Source organism: Nannobrachium achirus (genome assembly GCF_963921795.1).
Source record: "Nannobrachium achirus genome assembly, chromosome: 20".
In the NCBI taxonomy this organism is placed as follows: domain Eukaryota; kingdom Metazoa; phylum Chordata; class Actinopteri; order Myctophiformes; family Myctophidae; genus Nannobrachium; species Nannobrachium achirus.
Genome location: NC_137827.1, coordinates 20,776,567 through 20,798,683, shown reverse-complemented (window position 1 = coordinate 20,798,683; position 22,117 = coordinate 20,776,567). Strand labels below are relative to the sequence as shown.

The 22,117-nt window shown below is 45.0% G+C and overlaps 1 protein-coding gene across 1 annotated transcript in view; it reads left to right on the top strand.

Moving 5' to 3' along the window:
- ttll5 (tubulin tyrosine ligase-like family, member 5) overlaps positions 1-22,117 on the top strand; it is a gene marked incomplete at its 3' end in the record, with an annotated part of 145,156 nt that overhangs the window by 56,464 nt on the left and 66,575 nt on the right. Inside the window, exons 21-26 of the mRNA XM_080750889.1 lie at positions 5,159-5,276; positions 6,331-6,477; positions 7,540-7,634; positions 8,227-8,378; positions 9,650-10,162; positions 11,177-11,370. Of these exons, the coding sequence (XP_080607015.1) occupies positions 5,159-5,276; positions 6,331-6,477; positions 7,540-7,634; positions 8,227-8,378; positions 9,650-10,162; positions 11,177-11,370 (1,219 nt within the window). The remainder of the gene's footprint in view (positions 1-5,158; positions 5,277-6,330; positions 6,478-7,539; positions 7,635-8,226; positions 8,379-9,649; positions 10,163-11,176; positions 11,371-22,117) is intronic.

The following is a 22,117-nucleotide window of genomic DNA, read 5'->3' as shown; positions in this document are numbered from 1 at the left end:
AAAAATTATAAATTTGAAACTTGGAGATATGAGGTTTCTGCCCGCCAGTGACGATTTACTTTAGTGGCCGCCTAACCCACAAAATGGAACGACATTTTATTTTTAATTTTTTCCTAATGGCCGGCCTGGACCGGCCGGGAATGAACCGGCCGTTCGGGAGTTGTCCCGCTTTTCCCAATGGCCAGCACGTCCCTGCCAGCCCCCCCCCCCACCCCCTTCATGCTTCCAGCAGAGGAAATATGAGGTGTACCGAGTGAGGCAAACCGGCCAAAGGTTCTGAGAAGAACAGCTGCCCCCCCCCCCTCCCTTTTTTTACAGCCTGTCGTGTTTTGATCAGTCTGTTTTGAGCGTGACTCCTCTATGTCTACCTAAACTCCCCATGTGGAAGATCAGGGGTCCGGAACCAGCCAGTTTTCTACTGCGTGCGCGTCAGCCTTGAGCTCCGCGCGGAGCGGAGGGAGACCACCACTTGAGAGACGCTGCCCCGTGATTGGCTTTGCTAATTGCAGGAGTCAGGCTGTCTTTGTTTTAGAGAGTCCAGGAAAGACTTGGATAGCTGCCCCCGCTCGCCGGTTTATTATGCAACACACACACCGCGCTTCGGCCATTTAGCTCTCTCCTGCTTTTTTTTTTTGCAGTGACATTAATAAATATCACATACTTCTGTCTAAAGTGGAACAAAGGGCTCCAGTCTTGTATTGATGTTTTAAAAGTGGGACTGAAATTGTAATTTGAGGAGGAATTACATTAACAAGTCTGAGTTCGTAGAAATTCCTCAGCACTTGCCAGGGCTGCGAACAGAGCCGGGCAATTATAGTACAGTATATCATTGTTTGTGTTTGACAGCTTTTTCCAAAACATTTTTTTTCTCTCCCTGCGTCGGTGTACTGACAGTACTTTCAGGTTCACTCGGGCCACGAAAAAACAATTTGTCAGGTTTTCGATAGCGGTGGAGGACAAGTCACACTGTGTCTCCCAACTGCCACTAGTTGAAAACGATACTTGACCTGTTTTTGTTTTCTCTCTCCTTCAGCAAGCAGAATGCACAGAATGTGTGTTGCTGCTGCTTGCTCTCTGTTGTAAGACATGTAGTAAGAGATTCCAAAAAGAAGCCAAAACAACATTCACTGTCAGTTCCAAGGGAATTGGCTGGAGCCCTAGATGAGATTATTTATTATGAGCTGTCAGGGAAGCTGTGTGTGTGTGTGTGTGTGTGTGTGTGTGTGTGTGTGTGTGTGTGTGTGTGTGTGTGTGTGTGTGTGTGTGTGTGTGTGTGTGTGTGTGTGTGTGTGTGTGTGTGTGTGTGTGTGTGTGTGTGTGTGTGTGTGTGTGTGTGTGTAGCTATACTTATGGGGACTAAACGCATGTTCACACAGTCACCTGCAGGGGACCTCTGACAGTGTGGGGACAAAATAGTAGGTCCCCACAACGGTTAGGTTTAGGGATAGAGGTTAGTGTAAGGCTACAGGACTTGCATAAAAATGAATGGAAGTCTATGTAATGTCCCCACAAGTGATGTAAATATATAGTGTGTGTGTGTGTGTGTGTGTGTGTGTGTGTGTGTGTGTGTGTGTGTGTGTGTGTGTGTGTGTGTCTAGCTATACTTATGGGGACTAAACGCATGTTCACACAGTCACCTGCAGGGGACCTCTGACAGTGTGGGGACAAAATAGTAGGTCCCCACAACGGTTAGGTTTAAGGTTAGGTTTAGGGATAGAGGTTAGGGTAAGGCCACAGGACTTGCATAAACATGAATGGAAGTCTAAGTAATGTCCCCACAAGTGATGTAAATAGTATATATTGTGTGTGTGTGTGTGTGTGTGTGTGTGTGTGTGTGTGTGTGTGTGTGTGTGTGTGTGTGAGAGAGAGGAGTACGAGTGTACAGCTACAGTATATCTACAGTATCTATCTACATTATCTAGCTGTCTGTCTGTCTGTCCAACTGTGTGGAAAACCAGAACAAATGGTTGGAGAAACAAAAGCAGAAGCTTCCATACAGGTGTACTGCATGATACATTTAAGAAATTGACCTCCTAGCCTTTATTGTGCTCATATGATGGGCCCATATGATTCTGACATACTATATGCTGATCAGGCACAATTTACGTTGATTTTGGATCAAGATGGCAAGAGGCTATTCAACTGGCTATTGTTTCCATAGCAATAGGAAGTGACATCCTTCAAACATCAGTAAATAGTGTTTGTAAGTTCATCTCCTGTCATAATTCTAACGCTTGTTTTCCATTTCTACTGTATCGCGTAGATTAAGCATGCCAATGTTATTGACCCCTTTGTTTCACGTTGCCAGCAGACGATTGGAGATCTCTCTCTGCCTGGGGCCAACAAATATATGCCTATAAACCAATCATTTCACCGGACCAGTCTTAGCAATGAAAACTGGGTCTCAGTCTGGGTCTCAGTCTCTCTAGTTGAGTGAAGAAACCGACTAATGCAGTGTTTCTCAAACCTTTTTCTGCATGGGCATGCTTTTCTTGTCCCAAGAATCCATGGGCACACCAACATAATACGGGGGTGTAAATATCGTCACTGTCGGGAAAAAACCTTGTATCTCCAAGTTTCAAATTTGTATGTTTCTTCGCAAAGTGCTTGTAGATCGGCTGTTTTCACTTTTAAAATGATAAATACAATACTGGCTTTCAAGCAGTTTCAAGGGGCACACTTGACCCTTCTCAGGGGCTCACCAAAGGTCCCCAGGCACAGTGGTTGAGAAACACTGGACTAATGAGTCAACTGCCAAGTAACATGATTTTGATAACTGGTCGAGATACCTGCTGTTTATTTTGCTATGTGTAGTGTTTATAAATCACTGTAAAATCCATGGGTGATCTATGGTTGTCATGTGATCGTGGTCGGCCGATATGGAGTGCCTTTCACTCGTCCCTTTACCACCCAGGTGAATTAAACGTGACAGAAGAAATGGACTAATTCACAAACACCCGGACGACACTGACACTAAATTGCCCGCCAAATTGTTTCCCATTTTTCATTCCCCCTTTGCTGCTACGGTTATTTTCTTTTCGCTGCAAACACTGACGACATGCTTGTATATCACAAATTCTATTCATCTGATAATAAAGTATCGCCCTCCTCTAATTCTAAACACTACCTTTTGCACATCTCCTGCCGATACTGAGGCTGCGTGGGTCTTGCCTGTACATCTGAAATGTATTTTAATTTCTTTGCAACCCAGTATTATCTTTAATATATTTTGTATTTTGTACAGTATGAATGAGTAACAAATAAAACCTTACTTTTTGAATAGGGTTGTAAATTCGGGTCTAAAGTGCATATCAGGTGACTGAGAATGTCAATGCCGGTTGTGATCACACTGTGTCAGCAACTACATGCAGGAGGCAGAGAGGGGGTCCGGTGGCTCTGTTGTGCTGTGGCGGGCATTTTCCAGGCATGGTTTTGGGTCCACTTCACCACTTATGCCCTGGCTTAGAGGCTTCACTGCAATTCAATACGACTTTATTCTGAGTGAAACATTTCTATCCTGACGGGAGCGGTCTCTTCTAGAAAGACAGAATGAGGTCAGGAGAGGTCACTGTGGGAGATTTTGAACAGAGGTGTCAGAAAGCGCTAACACTTTCAAAAGACCAAATGAGGGAATATCCTCTTCCTCTTAGAATGGTGTTCCAGAAACCTGTACAATCTGCCAAGTCAAGTACAGTAAAGTGGTTCTTGCCCAGCAAGTAACTAAAAGGTTTTCCTTTAATTTGTCACCCATCTGTGTCTGTATACGTGCAGTATGCATGTACATATATATTATACATGTATGGCATGTATGTATTGTATATGTGAGAGAGGGCGAGATCATTTAGCGACCTACAACCGGGTTGCAACGTGGTCGGTAGTTTTCAGCGACCGGGTCGCTAAATCAACCGACCGGGCCGGTAAATCACCGACCGGGACGCTAAATCCAAGGACCGGGTTGCTAAATCGACCGACCGGGTCGCTAAATCGACCGACCGGGACGCTAAATCTACCGACCGGGACGCTAAAACCACCGACCCGGTCGGTCGATTTAGCGGCACGGTCGGTGATTTACCGGCCCGGTTGGTTGATTTAGCGACCCGGTCGCTGAAAACTACCGACCACGTTGCGACCCGGTTGTAGGTCGCTAAATGATCTCGCTCCTACTGGTATATGTCTCAGTGTTTTTGAGATTCAGTGAGATTGAGACCAGGTGCGCTCGTTTTTGGGCACGAGGTGGAGCAAGCGGTGCCTCCTTGGGGGAATGCCCATAATTAGTCCTACAGGGTTAGGTTTAGGCATAGATTTACTGAGGTTAAGGTTAACATTCACCAGGTTGGCGTTCACCAGCGTTGGCAAGTTGGCATTCACCAGGTTAGGTTTACGCATAGTTTTACTGAGGTTAGGTTTAGGTTTAGACATAGTAGCATTCACCAGGTTGACATTAACTAGAGTCAGCAGGTTAGCATTCACCAGGTTAGGTTTAGGCATAGTTTTACTGAGGTTAGGTTTAGGTTTAGGCATAGTAGTATTCACCAGGTTAACATTAACCATCGCCAGCAGGTTAGCATTCACCAGGTTAGCATTCACCAGCATCAGACTAATGGGAACAATGGAGAAAACAATGAGACATCGAACTAATGCAGTCAAACGCTCTACCACTGAGCTAACCAACTACCAATGTTTTGACAGATATTTTCAAAGTCTAATCGAGATTTACTTAAAATAAATCGGCTGCATAATTCCTGATACCGATCTCATCAAAAGTTTATATCGTCACTGTCGGGCAGAAACCTCGTATCTCCAAGTTTCAAATGTGTATGTTTTTTCATAAAGTAAAGCCCTGCTTCATCATACAAGACTGTCGCACAAGACTAGTGAAAACAGCCGATCTACAAGCACACAACGCCTCGCGGCGCGAGGCGTTGTGTGCTTGTAGATCGGCTGTTTTCACTAGTTTAAATAATTTTTAAAATGATAAATACAAAACGAACGGTTTTGGAGATACGTGGTTTCCACCCGACAACGACGATATGCTGGCTTCATTACTTTAACCTTGCTTTACTTTTCCGTCATTCTGCAGAGTTCCTGTGTGTCCTGGTGCGTTGAGTTGTTCACTCCTCCTAAAACCCTGTCATCTCCTTCTGCTTGTGTCCTGCAGTAAAGTGCAGGCCCGCGTCGCCTTCTCCTCCTACCTGCAGCGAGTTCAGCTACGACTGCTGGCGGAAAGCAAAACCAACGCCGCCCCGGCCTGGCCAGACAGAGACAACGAGCAAATGGTACGCCAGTAGTAATTGCTATATTATGAACTGCCATTTTCCCCCCATTCATTGTACTTGTTTATGGTGGGATGGGGGGATACTCCGGAGCATTGTTTTTAATGTTTATCTTCGCCTGGTTTTCCATTCAATTATTCTGCGTTAACTCACGCGAACCACTTCGCTAGTGTTAGTGTGTGCGAGGTGTTTGTTGCCACATGGAAAGGGAAAATTCGGTTCTCTTCAAAGAGGGCCAGATTGGAAAGTCTCTCCAACGCTGCTGGAATGGCAAGCATCATCATTACTGGCCTCAAATCCCCATTTGTGGGGGCTTAACCCATTTAGGCCTAGAATTACTGAATGCTTTAACCAGTGAAAAATAGCAGATATACAAGCTCAATGCCGCGCTGCGAGCTTGTAGATCTGCTATTTTTGAAAAAGTCGTGAAAATGTTTGCAAATCTGCAAATGAATATACGTATTTTCAAAGCGAACGTTTGTAACTCAAATTTTGCTTCTGGGTGGTCCCTGGAACTAAATATTTTGAGATGCGGGTCCGTGGCCAAATAAATATCAGTTTGGGGGTCCTTCACATGAAAAACTTTGAGAACCACTGACATAGTAGTCTCTGACATAGTAGTCAAGAACAGACTAACTGAGCTCCATTTCAGATGAAATGGACCTTTTCTTTGACGATGGCTGGCCAGATTGCTGACATAGGAACATAGGTTTTTCAAAAAAAACCTTTGAAGAATTCAGAAGACACTTATAGAATCGGGTCAAATTTCTAATTTTCACGATAAAAAAAAAAAAACAGATCTACAAGCTCGGCACTCGGTGCCGCGCTGTGAGCTTTTATATCTGCTATTTTTCAATAGTTAAAGCATAAAATAACGATACACAATAATGCGTACCAGTTCTAAATGGGATTAACGTGAACAAATGCCAATCCGTTGCATTTGAACGTCTCAGTCATTGCAGACGGCAGGGACGAGTAATATCCTCATGACCGACGTGGTGATTCAGGGCACCGAAATCTAAACTGCGTCCATTTGTCTTTGTTTTGTCACGTCCAGGAGCTGATGATTCGTTTCCTGAAGAGAGCGTCCAGCAACCTTCAGCAGGACGTGAGGATGGCGTTGCCCAGTCGCCAGCTACCGCTACGAGACCGCAGGCGCATCCTGTCCCACCAGCTGGGGGACTTCCTCCACCGCTACGACGCGGTATACACGATTGTGACATTTTTACACAATTTAAATAATTGCGATTAACGATTTGTCGTTGACAATTACAGTTACATTTCTGTTTGGCGTTTAGGCTTTGAAGTTGCACATGGCACATATGACATGCATGGCCGAAATATACAAAGAAATTACTGACATAATTTGACAACCTTATACTTAACACTTATGTTGTTATGATTTTTTCTCTTCAATGTCCCGCGTTGCCATGGTTACCATAGACTTCCATGTAATTGCGCAATTGTGTAAAAAGTGCAAGCCCATGCCTAGCTGATCACCACGTGTGTGCACACTGTTCACAGCTTTCAAACAAAAAAATCCGCTTGGAAATCCGTTCAGGCATTCATGACTTATCAGCCATTATGTTTTCTTCAGATGTAAACAAACATGGCTGCCATGTTTGAAAGAATGGGTTGGTATGGGGGTTAAACATGCAATTTCGCGATCGCGATCATGCCTAATACATTTCTGGAGGTCCAAAAAAAAAATGTGAAAAAGAAAAATTTGATTTTTTTTTTTTTTTTTTTTTAAACGGCCCAAACTCGGGAAACTCTGGGTTGGCACAGCGGTAGTACCTTTTCAAACTCGGGAAACTCGGGGTTGGCACCAGATGTGTTAAGAAAGAACATTGATAGTGGAAATAGCCGATCTACAAGCTCACAACGTGTCGCATCGCGACGCGTTGTGAGCTTGTAGATGTTTGAAAATATATGAACATTTTCAACATGGAAATGACTATGACGATTATGACTAAATAGTTGCGATTATGTCAAATAATTACGATTAGACGATTATGTAGTAATTGTGACAGGCCTACTGTAGGTACCTATTCTCAAGACTCCACACAAGCCCCTAATAATTCATTATCACGTTACACCGATCGACATCGTCCGGTGTCCTCGCGTTTGTATTCAAACGGCAACGGCTTTGTTTGAGTAGAGACGGAGATAGAGACACGCAATATGGTGAGACGACTTTGTTATCGTCTCGTCGGACATTGGCGTGTACTCACGGTGCCTCAACTTCCTCTTGTTATCCTCACAGGAGACCCAACATGTGGTGAAGAGACAGGAGAAAAGCTGCGAGGAGGAGCAGTGCATCAACCCCGATGTGTTTCAGGAGTACATCGCTGAAGCGAGGTTAGCGCTTCTGGCATGCACTCGCACCATTGTTTAAGCCATTTAGGCCTAGAATTATTGAATGCTTTAACTGTTGAAAAATAGCAGATATAGCTGCGAGCTTGTAGATGTGCTATTTTGGAAAAATCATGAAAATGTGTCCATATTTTTCAAAGCAAACTTTTGTAACTCCAATCTCTGCTTCTGGTGGGTCCCTGGAACAAAATATTTTGAGATGGGGATCTGCAGCCAAATAAATTTAATTTTGGGGGTCCTTGACATGAAAAAGTTTGAGAACCACTGATTCAGAGGAAGGATTTAGAGGTCGGGTCAAAGATATTGAAAGACTTGCACACATTTTCACGATTTTTCAAAAATAGCAGATCTACAAGCTCGGTGCCACGCTGTGAGCTTGTATATTTGCTATTTTTCAATAGTTGTGGTTCAAATCTAACGCGACTCGGGCGCGTTCCCGGTATTTGAGGGTTTAAGGCCGGGCTCCTTACTGTTTCAATTACACATGCTACTGAGCGAACAACCGATCCAAATCTGCTTTACACGTGTCTCCGTGTGTCTCTTATCTTTGTTTTTTTCTTTTCTCTTTCCTACGCAGCGAGAACGATCTGGAGGAAGTTCTGACGTTCTACACACACAGAAATAAATCAGCCAGCGTGTTCCTAGGCACCAAAGTCAGGAATGTCAAGAAAGAAGAGTGTTGTGAGAAAAACGCCTCAGGAGACACAGCCAAATGTGAACATCCTCAGTGTGAGTTGCTTTCATATTTCCTCCTGCGTGTGTGCGTGCGTAAGCGCGCGCGAGCGTGTTGTTGCCTGGAAATCTTTAGGGTTTCCACCCTTCCACGACACACAGTCAGGGGCGTCACAAGGGGGGGGAAAGTGGGACTGAGTTACTGGGGCCCAAGATGGAGGGGCCCTAGTAACTTTATCTATTGAAAAATAGCAGATATACAAGCTCACAGCACGGCACCGAGTGCCGCGCTGCAAGCTTGTAGATCTGCTATTTTTTTAAAGTTGTGAAAATGTGTGCAAATCTTTGAATATATGTATTTTTTAAGCGAACATTTGTAACTCAAATTTTGCTTCTGGGGGGGTCCCTGGAGCTACATATTTTGAGATGGGGGTCTGTGGCCAAATACATATCATCTTGGTGGTCCTTGACATGAAAAAGTTTGAGCACCACTGACATGGAAACATACGTTTTCTTGCACACATTTTCAAAATGTTTCAAAAATAGCAGATCTACAAGCTTGCAGCGCGGCTGTGAGCTTGTATATCTGCTATTTTTCAATAGTTAACATTCATGGGGGGCCCGCAGTGAATCCTTGTACTTGATGTGACACCCCTGCACACAGTAAACGGGAATCTTTTAGTGTTTTGATTTGTAAACCCTTAGAGGTGGAAGAAGGGTGGGGGGGGGGCCGGGGGGGGTGAAAAAAAGCAAAGCAAAAAGATTGAGTCACGAAGCGTCAAGGAGAGGTCAGCTTCGCATGATTAGCCCTCATTGGGGGGAGAACAAAATGTGTGTCAGACCCATGGAATGACAAACTGGTGATAAAGGAGCTCTGGCTTCTCTCCTCTCCTCTGAACAGCTCTGCAGCCTGCTGCGACCACAGAGACCTCCTGCACCTGAGACTCCTCGTTCAGAGTCGGCTTGTAGATCTGCTATTTTTGAAAAATCATGAAAATGTGCGCACATTTTTCAATATATATTTTTCAAAGCAAACTTTTGTAACTCCAATCTCTGCTTCTGGGGGGGTCCCTGGAACAACATTATTTTGAGATGGAGGTCCTGCGGCCAAATAAATGTAATTTTGGGGGTCCTTGACCTGAAAAAGTTTGAGATCCGCTGATTTATTGGACAAATTTAGGGGTCGGGTCAAAGATATTGAAAGAATTGCACACATTTTCACGATTTTTCAAAAATAGCAGATCTACAAGCTCGCAGCGCGCGCTGTGAGCTTGTATATCTGCTTTTTTTCAATAGTTAAAGCACAAAATATCTCCTCCTCTGAACAGCTCTGCAGCCCGCGACCACAGAGACCTCCTGCACCTCGGACTCCTCGTTCCGAGTCGGCTCCTCAGACCTGCCGGACCCCAACGCCAGCGGAGTAGTAGGACCCCGGGGGTCGGCAGTGGTCAAAGCCTCCCAGCACTCCTCCACCTTCCCCGCTGCTTTAGACTCCGCCCACGTCCCCCCCGACTCCTCCCTCCCGCTCCACTGTCCGCCGCCGCCGCCCTCCCATCCCCCGCCGGCCTACACGCCGTCCATGGCCAAGTCTCACCACCACGCCTCCTCCCGCTCCGCGCCGCTGCTGCCCCAGCCCGCCAGGGTGGTCTGGGCGGCTTCTTCTTCCTCCCTGCTTCCTCCCCCCGCCGGCGTGGCGTCTGTCCCGCGGCCGTCGCCGCCGCTGAGGCGGATCCAGTCCTTCACCTCCTCCTCCTCCCCGGCGGCGGGGGCCTCGTCGTCCATGCCGAGCGCCGTGCACATCTACAGCCAGAAGCTCTCCAGGCCGACGTCCGCAGGTCAAGGTAAAAAAAAAAAGAAAAGTACACCTCACGACGTGCTCTCCAGCAAGCCGAGTCGCTCTTACGTTGTTTAGAGGCAGAGCGATGACAGATCTTTGGGAGGTTTCTTGACTATCCCGATTTCAGAGAGACCCAGACCAGCGATTATAGACGATTTTACAGATATTTTGTCAAATCACACCTGTGCATGGTATCAAACACGACACACGTGCATATCTCCCTGCATGGGCTGTTCTGTCTGTGAAGTTAGTTATCTCCATACAGTACATGGAGTTCCGTCAGAGTTCATACGGACATACACACAAAGCCAGACGTAGGAGCGGTTAGCACCGCTCAAATATGAAAAAAACTTAACTAACTTTTTGATAGATGAAAAATAAACATAGACCGAACTTGACATAAAAAAAGCGATAACTTATACCAGGGGTTTTCAAAGTGGGTGACGGGGCACCCTGGGGTGCCGTGACAGCAGTCCAGGGGTGCCGCGAGATCATTTGATAATATTTGGAATTTATTTGGACACTTGAAAAAATATTATTTAGTATAACAAATACAAAGTTATTTTCCGTCAGTTCTAACCAAAATGGTAATTATCTCAACGTTTTCCTCACAACATAATCACTAAAATATCGTCACTGTCGGGCAGAAACCTATCTCCAAGTTTCAAATGTATACGTCTTTTGCCCTGCTTCATCATACAAGACCGTCGCTCAAAACTAGTGAAAACAGCCGATCTAAAAGCACACAACGCCTTGCGTTGCGAGGCGTTGTGTGCTTGTAGATCTGCTGTTTTCACTAGTTTAGTACATTTTATAGATGATAAATACAAAACGAACGGTTTTGGACATACAAGGTTTCCACCCGACAACGACGATATGCTATGGGGTGCCTCGGATTCTAAAAATATGTATGGGGTGCCCTGAGACAAAAACGTTTGGGAACCCCTGACTTATACAGTACAAGCTTGCCGATATATTGGCCTGGCTCTACTTACACTATTCTTCCCTCTTGTCCCAGTGATGAAGAGGGGGAGCTCCGCGAAGCCCAAGCCCGACTCGGCGGTGGGTGTGGTCTCTAAGGAGCTGAATAGTCTGTCAGCCCAGGCCCAGTCCAACCAGCAGGCCATCATCTCAGCGCTACAGAAGCTGGCAGACAAGCAGGCGGCCCGCCACTACACCAGCTCCAGTCACATTGGCCTGCTGACGCAGCATGTGAGTAGGGGTGGCGCGAACATTTCATGTCACCAAATAACCATTATTGTGACCAATAGAATTATGATTTATAATATTCAGAGTTCCCACAGTCTTGAAATTCCTGGAAATATTTTGAAATTAGAAAAATATTTTTCCAGTACTGGAAAAGTTTTGGAATTGATCAAGGGTCCTGGAAGGTCCTGGAATAATAGCTATGCATTGTCTTTGGTTATTGATTTTGTTAATACCTCTGAAATGACAAATTAAACATTGGCCAAATTGTCAAATATTAGAAGCAGAAATTGTGAAAATAGCAGATCTACATGCTCACGTTGTGAGCATGTCTTTAGGCATTGTGCATAGGAGTAAGCGACTCGTTATTGAGATGAATTATTGTTATATAGTCCTGGAAATAGGGTTAAATATTCTGGAAAAGTTTTGGAAAAGTATTGGAAATTAATTGGTTAAGATGTGTGTGAACCCTGGTCACCATTATTGTGACCAAAAAAAACATGATTTACAATATCGTCGCGATGATCGAAATATCCCCAACATCCGTTATCCCGGGGCGGAACATTTGCCAAAAAATAGCAGATCTACAAGCTTGCAACGTGTTGTGAGCTTGTATCAAGTAAGTTATTCTAAGTACGTTATTTACAGGTCCGTTTTACCAATTATATAATAATCAAAGTTGTGAATCAATTACGAAAGCAATCATTATTCATTAGTGATCTACCAATTTAGGAACACATCGGCTTTGAATTTGCGGTCGCGGAGCTCTGAATCTGTCCTGAGAGATTTCAGATTAGAGATCTACAAGCTCACAACGCATTCTCGATGTTACGCAATGTGAGCTTGTTGATTGGCTATTTTTAGCGTGGGACACTATCGTACGACTAGGTATAAATCAGACTTAAAGGACAACTTTGTTTTTTTACAACAAGGGTTCATATTTTAGATTGTAATTAGAGAAAATATTTCGTTCTATTGTTTTATCACGTTTACCGTGCTAAAATGTGGAGCATGCGTACGCATGGGGGCATGCGTACAAGTAGCTAAATATTTCTTTTTAGACACAATAAGCCAGCAGTTTCTTTATTGCTATTTACAGTAACACTTCTAGCCCCCATAAGTCATATCCAACCATGAAAGGTTGCGTTGTATTTTGGGAATGGGCTTATTATGTGTAAAATGACATATTTAGCCACTTGTACGCATGCCCCCAACCACTGAAATAAGAATCTCTAAAACAATAGAAAGAAGTAAATGAAATCATTTTAACACTCACATTTTATATTTTTTAATTACAATCTAAAATATGAACCCTTGTTGTAAAAAATTAAAGTTGTCCTTTAACAGCTTATCATCACCCTGACTCATTATGCGTTTCAGCATGTAACAAATGGGAACCGTGCTTAACACATGCAAAATTATAAGCGGACACGTATAATGCTTCAAAGACTGGAGGATGGATCCCATCGAGTGTCTCATTGTGAGGTCTGTGGTGGTGTTCCTCTTTGTTTTGTGCTCGCCAACCTGCACTTGACCCCGCGTTGATTGACAACACTGAGCCACTCTTTCATTCCACATAGCTCTGCCGGAGGCTGCTGCCCGTCTGCTGTCTGTCTGTCAGTCTGTGTGTGCACCCTCCAGAAGGAAGAAAATGTCTTAACTTTGCTTGAGAATGGTGGTGTTCTGCACTCATAATTTGGCGAGTCAGCAGGAAAGGGGTTTCATTGCCGTCCTTGTTTGCGAATTCTGTCCAAGGAAAAACAGGATATGTATGTGACATACAGTACTCTAGTAGTCTCGCGTAGCCAGACAACTATTCCACAATCTCCGAATGCTATATAGAGTCTGGAACGGCAGCTCCCGAACGGCGAGTATCGGAAGTAGCCACTGCTGCACTAAACTGTAGTCCCACTGGAAACATAACAGAAACACAATAGCTCAGACAAAGTCATTCGAGCTGCCTATTCTTGTTATGGGTGTATAGTTTAAGAAAACGTTTGAAAACATCATGGAGGTAACACCAATAACACCAGAGAAAGACGAAATAACGCCCCCAGAAATATTGAAAGGAGACATAATGCTTCCAGTAGGACATGTTATTGCTACTGCACCAAGGGAGCGGTTGCGTCACATCCGCTTTATCTCGCACTCATCGTTTCTATTTCCGTTTGCCAGACTATGCCGGGAGCATTTGCCCAAATCGCGGAGGCAACAGTCTGGCCTCGTGAGACTAGTACTGTAGTAAATATGACACATTCAACATCCAGTTTGGTTGCATTTGTACTCACACAAAAGTAGTGAAAACAGCTGATCTACAAGCACCTCAACGCCTCGACGTGCTTGTAGATCGGCTGTTTTCACTAGTTTAAATCCTTTTAACAGTTTTACTGCCAGATGTTGTTATTTATTTATTGGGTTTTGTGCCAGCAAAAGCACCTTACCTTTGCGATGTTATAGACAAAGATGTATTCATTTTTTTTCATCATTATTATTAATAATAATAATTATTATTATTTTCTTTTCTCCTTAAATAGGTGTACTTTCGCTATACTAGCAGTAGAGGGCAGCCTCATGCAAGAATTAATGTGAAATGGCTGCGGTAGGCTACCTTCCGTCAAGACAGCTCAATCGCTACAGAGCAATACACCCAGAGAAAATAACAAGGAAGAGTGTTGTTACTCCATTGATGCTAACGTCCAGTGGGTTTTTGAGAGCACTTTTACGGGAGCTGTCTCTACGGTACACACCCGCGCGACCCCTCATCAGTTTACAGACATCAAAACAAGGTACAAAAGAACGAGCCAAAGAACGTACAATTGGCATCGCCCCGCCGGGAAAAATGGGGCGAACGGGAGCGTCCAAAGCGGTAAAAGAGTTAAAAATGATAAATACAAAACAAACGGTTTTGGACATACAAGGTTTCCACCCGACAATTACAAAAAAATACCTTGGCTTTAGAACGTCAATAGTTATCAAGGGTTGAATATTGTGATATTCCCCCCCCCACACACACCACAGGTATCCTCCAAAGGAAATGTAATTGCTGTAGCGCTCTGTCATGCTTGGTCATGTTAGGGTGGTACTGCACACATGCAGGCCTTAAAGAGGTATTATGTGACACAGGCACGCATTCATGCATGCATGCATGCACAGTGCACACACACACACACACACACACACACACACACACACACACACACACACACACACACACACACACACGCTAGCTAATGCACACGCACAGAAGTATATTAAAAAAATATTCAGGTGAAGCAACAGTACTTGAGTAAATGTACTTTATTACTTTCCACCGCAGGTTGGTTTTATGCTACGTGGGTTATAATGAACATCGGTGATTACTGAACCTCCCGAGGTCAGCCAGCGTAACAGGGTGTTAACTCTCCTCCACAGAACTCTCCAGTGCGTTTAAATAAGTGAGTTAATGACTTCTAATCTGGGCCTGCACACAGAAAGGCCAAAGTCTTTAAGTGCAAACGCTGAACTATTCGACTGTGTAAGACAGGAGAGCTGCAGCGGCAGCAGCAGCCGGTGCCTGGGATTAACTGTTTGCAGGAATCACAGCAAACAGAACAATATACAAGCAGGAGGAAGCCATAAAAACCTGCAGTGTGTGTGTGTGTGTGTGTGTGTGGTCCGGTGCCATCACCCAAAGAGAAAAGAACCTCCCACAAACGCAGAGGAGGAGGAGGAGGAGGATTAGGAGGAAGGGAGGAAGGTAGAAGGGGGGGTATAGTGGGGGGGGGGGGGGGGGGGGGTGGAAAGAAGCTACCCACGCCAACAACAAACCTTCAGGGGGAGGATAGAAATACAGAAAGGGGAGCTGAACGGAGCTGCCGCTCCTCCTGCCCGGTGCCAATTTGCCACATTCTTCTATTTATAAGCATCAATTACCACAAAAAAAAAAGTGGCTGACTGTTAAGCATCAACAGAAAGGACCCCCCCACACCCCCTCCACCCCGGTGCATCTGATAATGAGACCTCACACAGAGCCGGGGCTCAACGCAGCTCACCATAGCGCTTACACCAGCCAGCCAGCCAGCCAGCTCCGATGCTGCTGCTTCCAGCTTCCACCCTCCTCCCCTCCCCTCCCCTACAGCCACACCCCTCCTCTGCAGCAGCCTGCAGGCCTTCAGTGCGCGAGTCCTCCTGAGCCCACTGGCTCTCGTCGTCAGGTCCGGGGAACCACCAGGGGTCCATACATATGGGCTTTTAAGCCGTGACATCATTTTGTAGTCAGACCTCCAAGCAGATTTATTGTCAATATCTGTCCCTCGCTATTTCAACAGATCCAAGACAAAAATAACGACTAAAGTATAATTCTACCACTTTCCTTTCAACAACAAAGAGAAGAAAAATTAGTAAATAGTAAAAATAGTAAAAAGATTCGCTTTTTTGGGGGGCAAAAGTTCTCCTCTGCCTACAAAATGATGTCAGACTTAACAGCCCCATACATACATACATACATACATACATACATACATACATACATACACACACGTGTGTGTGTGTGTGTGTGTGTGTGTGTGTGTGTGTGTGTGTGTGTGTGTGTGTGTGTGTGTGTGTGTGTGTGTGTGTGTGTGTGTGTGTGTGTGTGTGTGTGTGTGTGTGTGTGTGTGTGTGTGTGTGTGTGTGTGTGTGTGTGTGTCAATGTTCTTCAACTCAGGGTCCCACTCAGAGTAGGGAATACACAATAAAATACTTAGTCTTAGTCTTAACGTAATGTAACGGCCCATGCATGCGGTTCCATTCGTACAACTCTCCGAGTTAAACTATTGCACTGAGGATTGGGCCGTGTGTGGTCACGCCCAGAGCAGCTTGCAGCAGACACGTGGAGCGTAATCATCGCAGCTGGCAGAGAAATCCTCACGGTTCAAAACGGAGGCACTTTGTTAGATTAAGAGCAGCCTGCTGCCTTCCAGTTCCTATCTGTGTGATAGCAGAGCAGATAACATGTTCACACACAGTGCTCATTAAAAATGGCAGGACCAGCAGCACGACAATTCCCAACTGATACCGGTTCTTGGTTAGACACTGGAAAGCCGCTGGTCAATTTCAGGGTCCTTTTCTGTTGTTGCAACTGTTGCGCAGTTACTATGAGTCACTATGAAAAGCTTCACCGGCTGTCCGTCAGTCAGTCAATCAGTCAGTCTGTCTGTCTGTCCGTCACGTCACACTTTTGCCCTACTCTTATCCCAGGCACCGTTGCCCCTAACAATGCCAAACTTTGCACACACACACACTCCTTGGCTGGCAAACCACAACCTCCACCCCTCATTTCTCACATGTCCCTCTTCTAGTGCCACCTTCAGGGCGATTTTTTGCAAAACACATTTTTGGACACTGCTCCTACAGATTTTGGCCTAAAATCACGCAAAGCGGTACACAGGATCTCTAAAGTCATGTCATCAACATGGATCTGTCCCATTTCCCATATTCCCTCCTGATTGGCTACGATTGCCTTCTAAAGTTAGTGTATGCGACGTGACGGTCGCTTATCTCCCGATTAGGGAGTCTTACTGTTTATTTATTGACATTGCGTGTTTTACTGTAGATCAGTGGTTCTCAAACTTTCATGTCAAGGACCCCCAAATTAATATGTAATAGCGGACCTCCATCTGAAAATATTTTGGGTCGGGGACCACCTTAAATAACAGGATTTGTGTTGTGTTGTTAAAATGTTTCAAAAGATATTCAGAAATGTTAACATTCTTTCGAGATCTTTTTGACAAGGCTATTGCTGGGGACACCATGGAATACCCCTCAAGGACCCTTTGGGGGTCCCCGGGACACCACTTTGAGCACCACTAGCTGTTGTAGATCCACACAGTAGATCCTGGGTGATGGATAGAAAATGAACCGTGCATCCGGGTTTCTGAGAAACTCACCGACCTGGCTGCTGTTCAGTCAGCTGCAGCATTAATTTAAACACCTGTCATTTAGGAATGCACGACATTTCCCTTTTCCTGGCATGACGGCTAGCCAAACAATTCGTTCACCTGAGCTTAACCACTTCAACCCTGGAGTCCCTGTTGTTTTGGGCATGTCATCATAGGCAAAACCTTTAAATAATAAAAATTTAAAAAAGAGAAAAAATGTTGTGCGACGTGGTGCGTTTTGTGCTCGGAGGTCTGCTATTTGGGTTTAAGGGATTAAAGCACAGGAGAAATAATCTTGTCACTTCATAAAAGCGAGACTTTATTTTGCTATCGTGTCATCGACACAGAATTCATCAAATGAAAAGTCAAGTCAATTTTATTTATAGAGCACATTTAACAAAACCACCAGGGTCGACCAAAGTGCTGTACAGACATAGAGAAATCACACCCGTGTGAACTGAGCGGTGGTCGTGGAGGCTGTGCAACAGCACTACTGGGTGGGTGCAGCGGAGTTAGTGTGCTTTACAATGCTGTAGTTTCTTCACACACTCTAATTTATTTGACCTAAAACATTCAGTTTGTTAATAATAATAATAATACTTGACCACACATGCTGACCCACCCTTCGCCCCTGTGTGTGTGTGTGTGTGTGTGTGTGTGTGTGTGTGTGTGTGTGTGTGTGTGTGTGTGTGTGTGTGTGTGTGTGTGTGTGTGTGTGTGTGTGTGCAGGGTTTCCTGCAGGAAAAAGTCTTGACCAGGGGGGGGATTTCATGGCAATTTTTGATAATTAATTAATTAATTCGAGTAATTAATTCACTTAATTTTTAATATTAATTCTTATTTTTGCCCTATAAAAAACACATGAATGTGCCCATGATGACGGAAAACACAACTACATGCTATCATCCACATTTATTCAACATTGAATAACTTATATTGCCGGTTCGCCACCAAAGGGTTAAAAAAATAGTGTGAACGCTGGTGTACGAATTCGTGCACAGATGATGCACTATGCATGTACACGCTTTTCACAGCTTTCAAACAAAAACATTCGCTTGGAAATCCGTTCAGGCATTCAGGAGATACCAGCCCTTATGTTTTCTTCAAATGTAAACAAACATGGCTGCCATGTTTGAAAGATAGGGTTGGTATGGGGGTTAAACATGCAATTTCGCGATCGCGATCATGCCTAGTACATTGTTGGAGGTCCAAAAAGTTTTTTTGAAAAAAAAAAAGAAAATTGAATTTTTTTTATTTTTTATTTTTTATACCCTTGGGGGGGCGGGGGGGTTTTCTGGCCAGGCGGGGCGCCTGGCCTGTAAAGTGCTGCAGGAAACCCTGGTGTGTGTGCATGTGTGTGTGTGTATGTGTTTGTGTGTGTGAGAACAGCGCCCCTCCCGGCCGGACACACACACGGCCACGTATAGGAGACGGTGTGACCACCGCTCAAAAACAATTAAAAAAACAGTGGTTAAGTGGTTACGTTATGAGTAAAAAAAATCAAACCTCGTTTGAAGTGGAGCGTGTGTGTGTGAGCTTGCAGATCAGCTATTTTCGCCGTGCAACACACATGACAAAGTAGTCAGGCTTTACTTGCGAGAGGAGGAGATTCACAGTGCCAGCTGCAGACAGCACCGCAGTTCACGAGGAGCTGCTTGAAGTGCGTACTATTGGAGCATGTGAATGAAAAGAGAGACGAGAGGACAGACGACCGCACGGAGGCGCGGACCGCCGCATGAACGGCCGCCGAACGCCGACGAACACCGTTCACGGGCGTCAGAATGATCGTGTTCGACAATTCGTTCATCAAGCGAAAACAAAGGACGTTCAGTTCACGTTCGCCCTTCACTGCGTGTGTCTGTGTGGAGCTGCTGCTGCTGCTCTATATCTCTTGACTGAGTGTGTGTGTGTGTGTGTGTGTGTGTGTGTGTGTGTGTGTGTGTGTGTGTGTGTGTGGTCACGAGAGGTATGGCAGGCGACAGACATACACGGCCGGCCAGCCAGCCAGTAACATTTTGAAAGCGAATCACAGGAGCGGCGGGAGTCGGGACCACCGCTCAAAAATAGCAGTGTTACACAAATACAAAATTCAATAGATAAAAACAGTTACTCAAATACAATAGAAGAAACAACATGGAAAAACTATGTAAACAACAAGGAATCATATGATGCATAGAGGCAGTTGAACAGTGTGTTAATTTAAAAGGCCAGGGAAAACAAATGAGTCTTTAGTCTAGTTTTAAACGTGGCCAAGGATGGTGCAGCCTTGACTCCCATAGGGTTGGAGCTGCGACCGAGAAGGCACGGTCACCTTTTTGCCTCAGGTTTGAGTGAGGAACCTTGAGAAGAGCAGCTTGTCATTACCCTCGTCTGGCATGCACAATGAATGTTTGAGCTTATTACGTTATTTAAAGTGTCTCAGTAGTGTCATCTCCCTCTGCTCCTCCCAGCCGACTCGTGTTTGCACCTTTGGGTTCTGACACGAACTGGCGCAGGAGGAAAGACCGTAAAGTAAAGGAGCCCCGCAGCAGCTGGAGAACTGTTCACGTCCATAATTTGGGCACCGATAGTAACTCTCTGCCTAACATACAGCGGTGGTGCCGGGACGGAGGTGTGCAGGATGTTCAGTCAGTAGTAATGAGCAGGGGTGTCGCACCAAATTATGGGCCCTGGGTACAATGATTCACTGTGGGCCCATTTAGACTGGGAGCGCATTATTCCGCGTTATTTTGTGCCTTTAACTATTGAAAAATAGCAGATACACAAGCTTACAGCGCGGCACTCGGTGCTGCGCTGCGAGCTTGTAGATCTGCTATTTTTTAAGAAGCGTGAAAATTTGTGTAAATCTTTGAATTATTTCCAATCCTTCAAAGGTTTTTTGAAAAACCTACGTTTCTATGTCAGACGGTGGTGCTCAAACTTTTTCATGTGAAGGACCACCAAAATGATATGTATTTGGCCACGGACCCCCAAAATATTTTGTTCCATGGACGCCCTGAGAAGCAACATTTTAGTTACAAATGTTCACTTAAAAACTCATATATTCAACGATTTGCACACATTTTCAAGACTTTTAAAAATAGCTAAAGTATAAAATATTTAAGGCCCCTCCACCTTGGGCCCTAGTGACTCAGTCCCACTTTTCCCCCCTTGTGACACCCCTGAGTAGGGTGTAGGGGCACCGGCAGCGCTGATGCTGCTGATAATGTATAGTTGTAAACAGATTTGGCCCCGGTGAGTCATCATAACCAATGCTTGTCAGGGGAAGAAAACGGGGGGAGAGGGGTTTCCGTGGGGGGGGGGGGGGACCACCTGGATTCAGAGCTGAGCGGAGACTAGCTCTGCCATGTGCTGTGTACATTTCATAGCACTCTAGATAAATGAGACTGCAGCAGTCTGCACAGGAGGACCGCCATGAGGTTGTGGAGTGAGAGAGTTCTGAGGCAATAGGAATCTCCGGCTGACGTGGTGGACGATATGAAAAGAGAGCTTGTCGTCACTGTCGGGTAGAAACCTTGTTTCTCCAAGTTCCAAATTTGTATGTTTTTTCGTAAAGTAAAGCCCTGCTTCATCATTCAAGGCCGTCGCACAAAAGTAGTGAAAACAGCAGATCTACAAGCACACAATGCCTCGCAGCGCGAGGCGTTCTAGTTAGTTAATTTTTTTAATGATAAATACAAAAGGAACGCTTTTGGACATACAAGGTTTCCACCCGACACGATCTGTTTTTAGTTTTTTTGTCCTTTTACGTGAGACTCCTGTCCAGGACAGCTCATACTCACCTCCTCAGGAGACTTGGCTCAGCAGCCATTAGAGGCAGTGCTGCCCCTGACACTCAACCAGTGATTGTAACTGACCAACACCTAAAGTGAAGAAAAAGAAAGGACATTTTAAAATGTATAGATTTTCAGTCCGCTACGTGGCCTTCACATCTAGTCTTACATTGCGCTAGGGATGTCCCGATACCGATACCAGAATCGGTACTCGCCCTGATACCGGCCTATTTTGCTCTACTCGTACTCGTCCGATATTGCTCACGGCAGCGCCAGATACCATTTTGTTTCATAAATGTTGTTAACAACATATCAAAAGTCCTAAGACACAGTTGTGTGTGTTCAACTAATGAACAGTGTTTCTGTTTTCACCTTCTCTTACTCTATTTAAAGCATTTCATTTTGGAGCGCCACACACTATTTAAGCACTTGTACAGAAACTTAACTTACAGTATCGGTATTCTGTATCGCCAAGTACTCAAATTAAGTACTCGTACTTGTACTTGGTCAGCAAAAAAGTGGTATCGGGACATGCCTACATTGCGACTAGAGCAATGGTCATTGAGTTATGAATTTGACGAGTTAAACAATTCTGTAACATTGCTGTGGTGCCCTAGCCTAGTTCCAGATCCTGAATCGCTAGCCACACCCCTTTAAATTTTTTGTTTTGGCGATTCAGGTCTAGCATCGCTCTCATTGAAGGAGGCCTGCCTCGGTTGAAAATCCGATCGGCGAATCAGCGTCGTGAATCAGCGTCTTGTGATCAGCGTGGGTGGGGGTTTCCCAGAACTCATGTGTGTTTCCAAGTACACCAGCGCCGCCGCCGTACCGTACCGCGCATCGCGTCGCCGTAAAATGCGGTAAATTGCGGTAAAATGCGATGAAACACCAGTAGCAGGCATGTTATGTTGTGTTTGATTACTAGTTCGTAGTGCTCCTATTCTGACTGTTTCTTTGGTTAGCAAGTAGCACTAGCAAGCAACAGGCTAGCCACTAGCCAGCCACACTGAACCAATCGCTGAAGACTGCCTTTTTTTTGGCAACGCCCATCCCTGCAATCGCCTTCGGTGGAAGTGAGTTCAG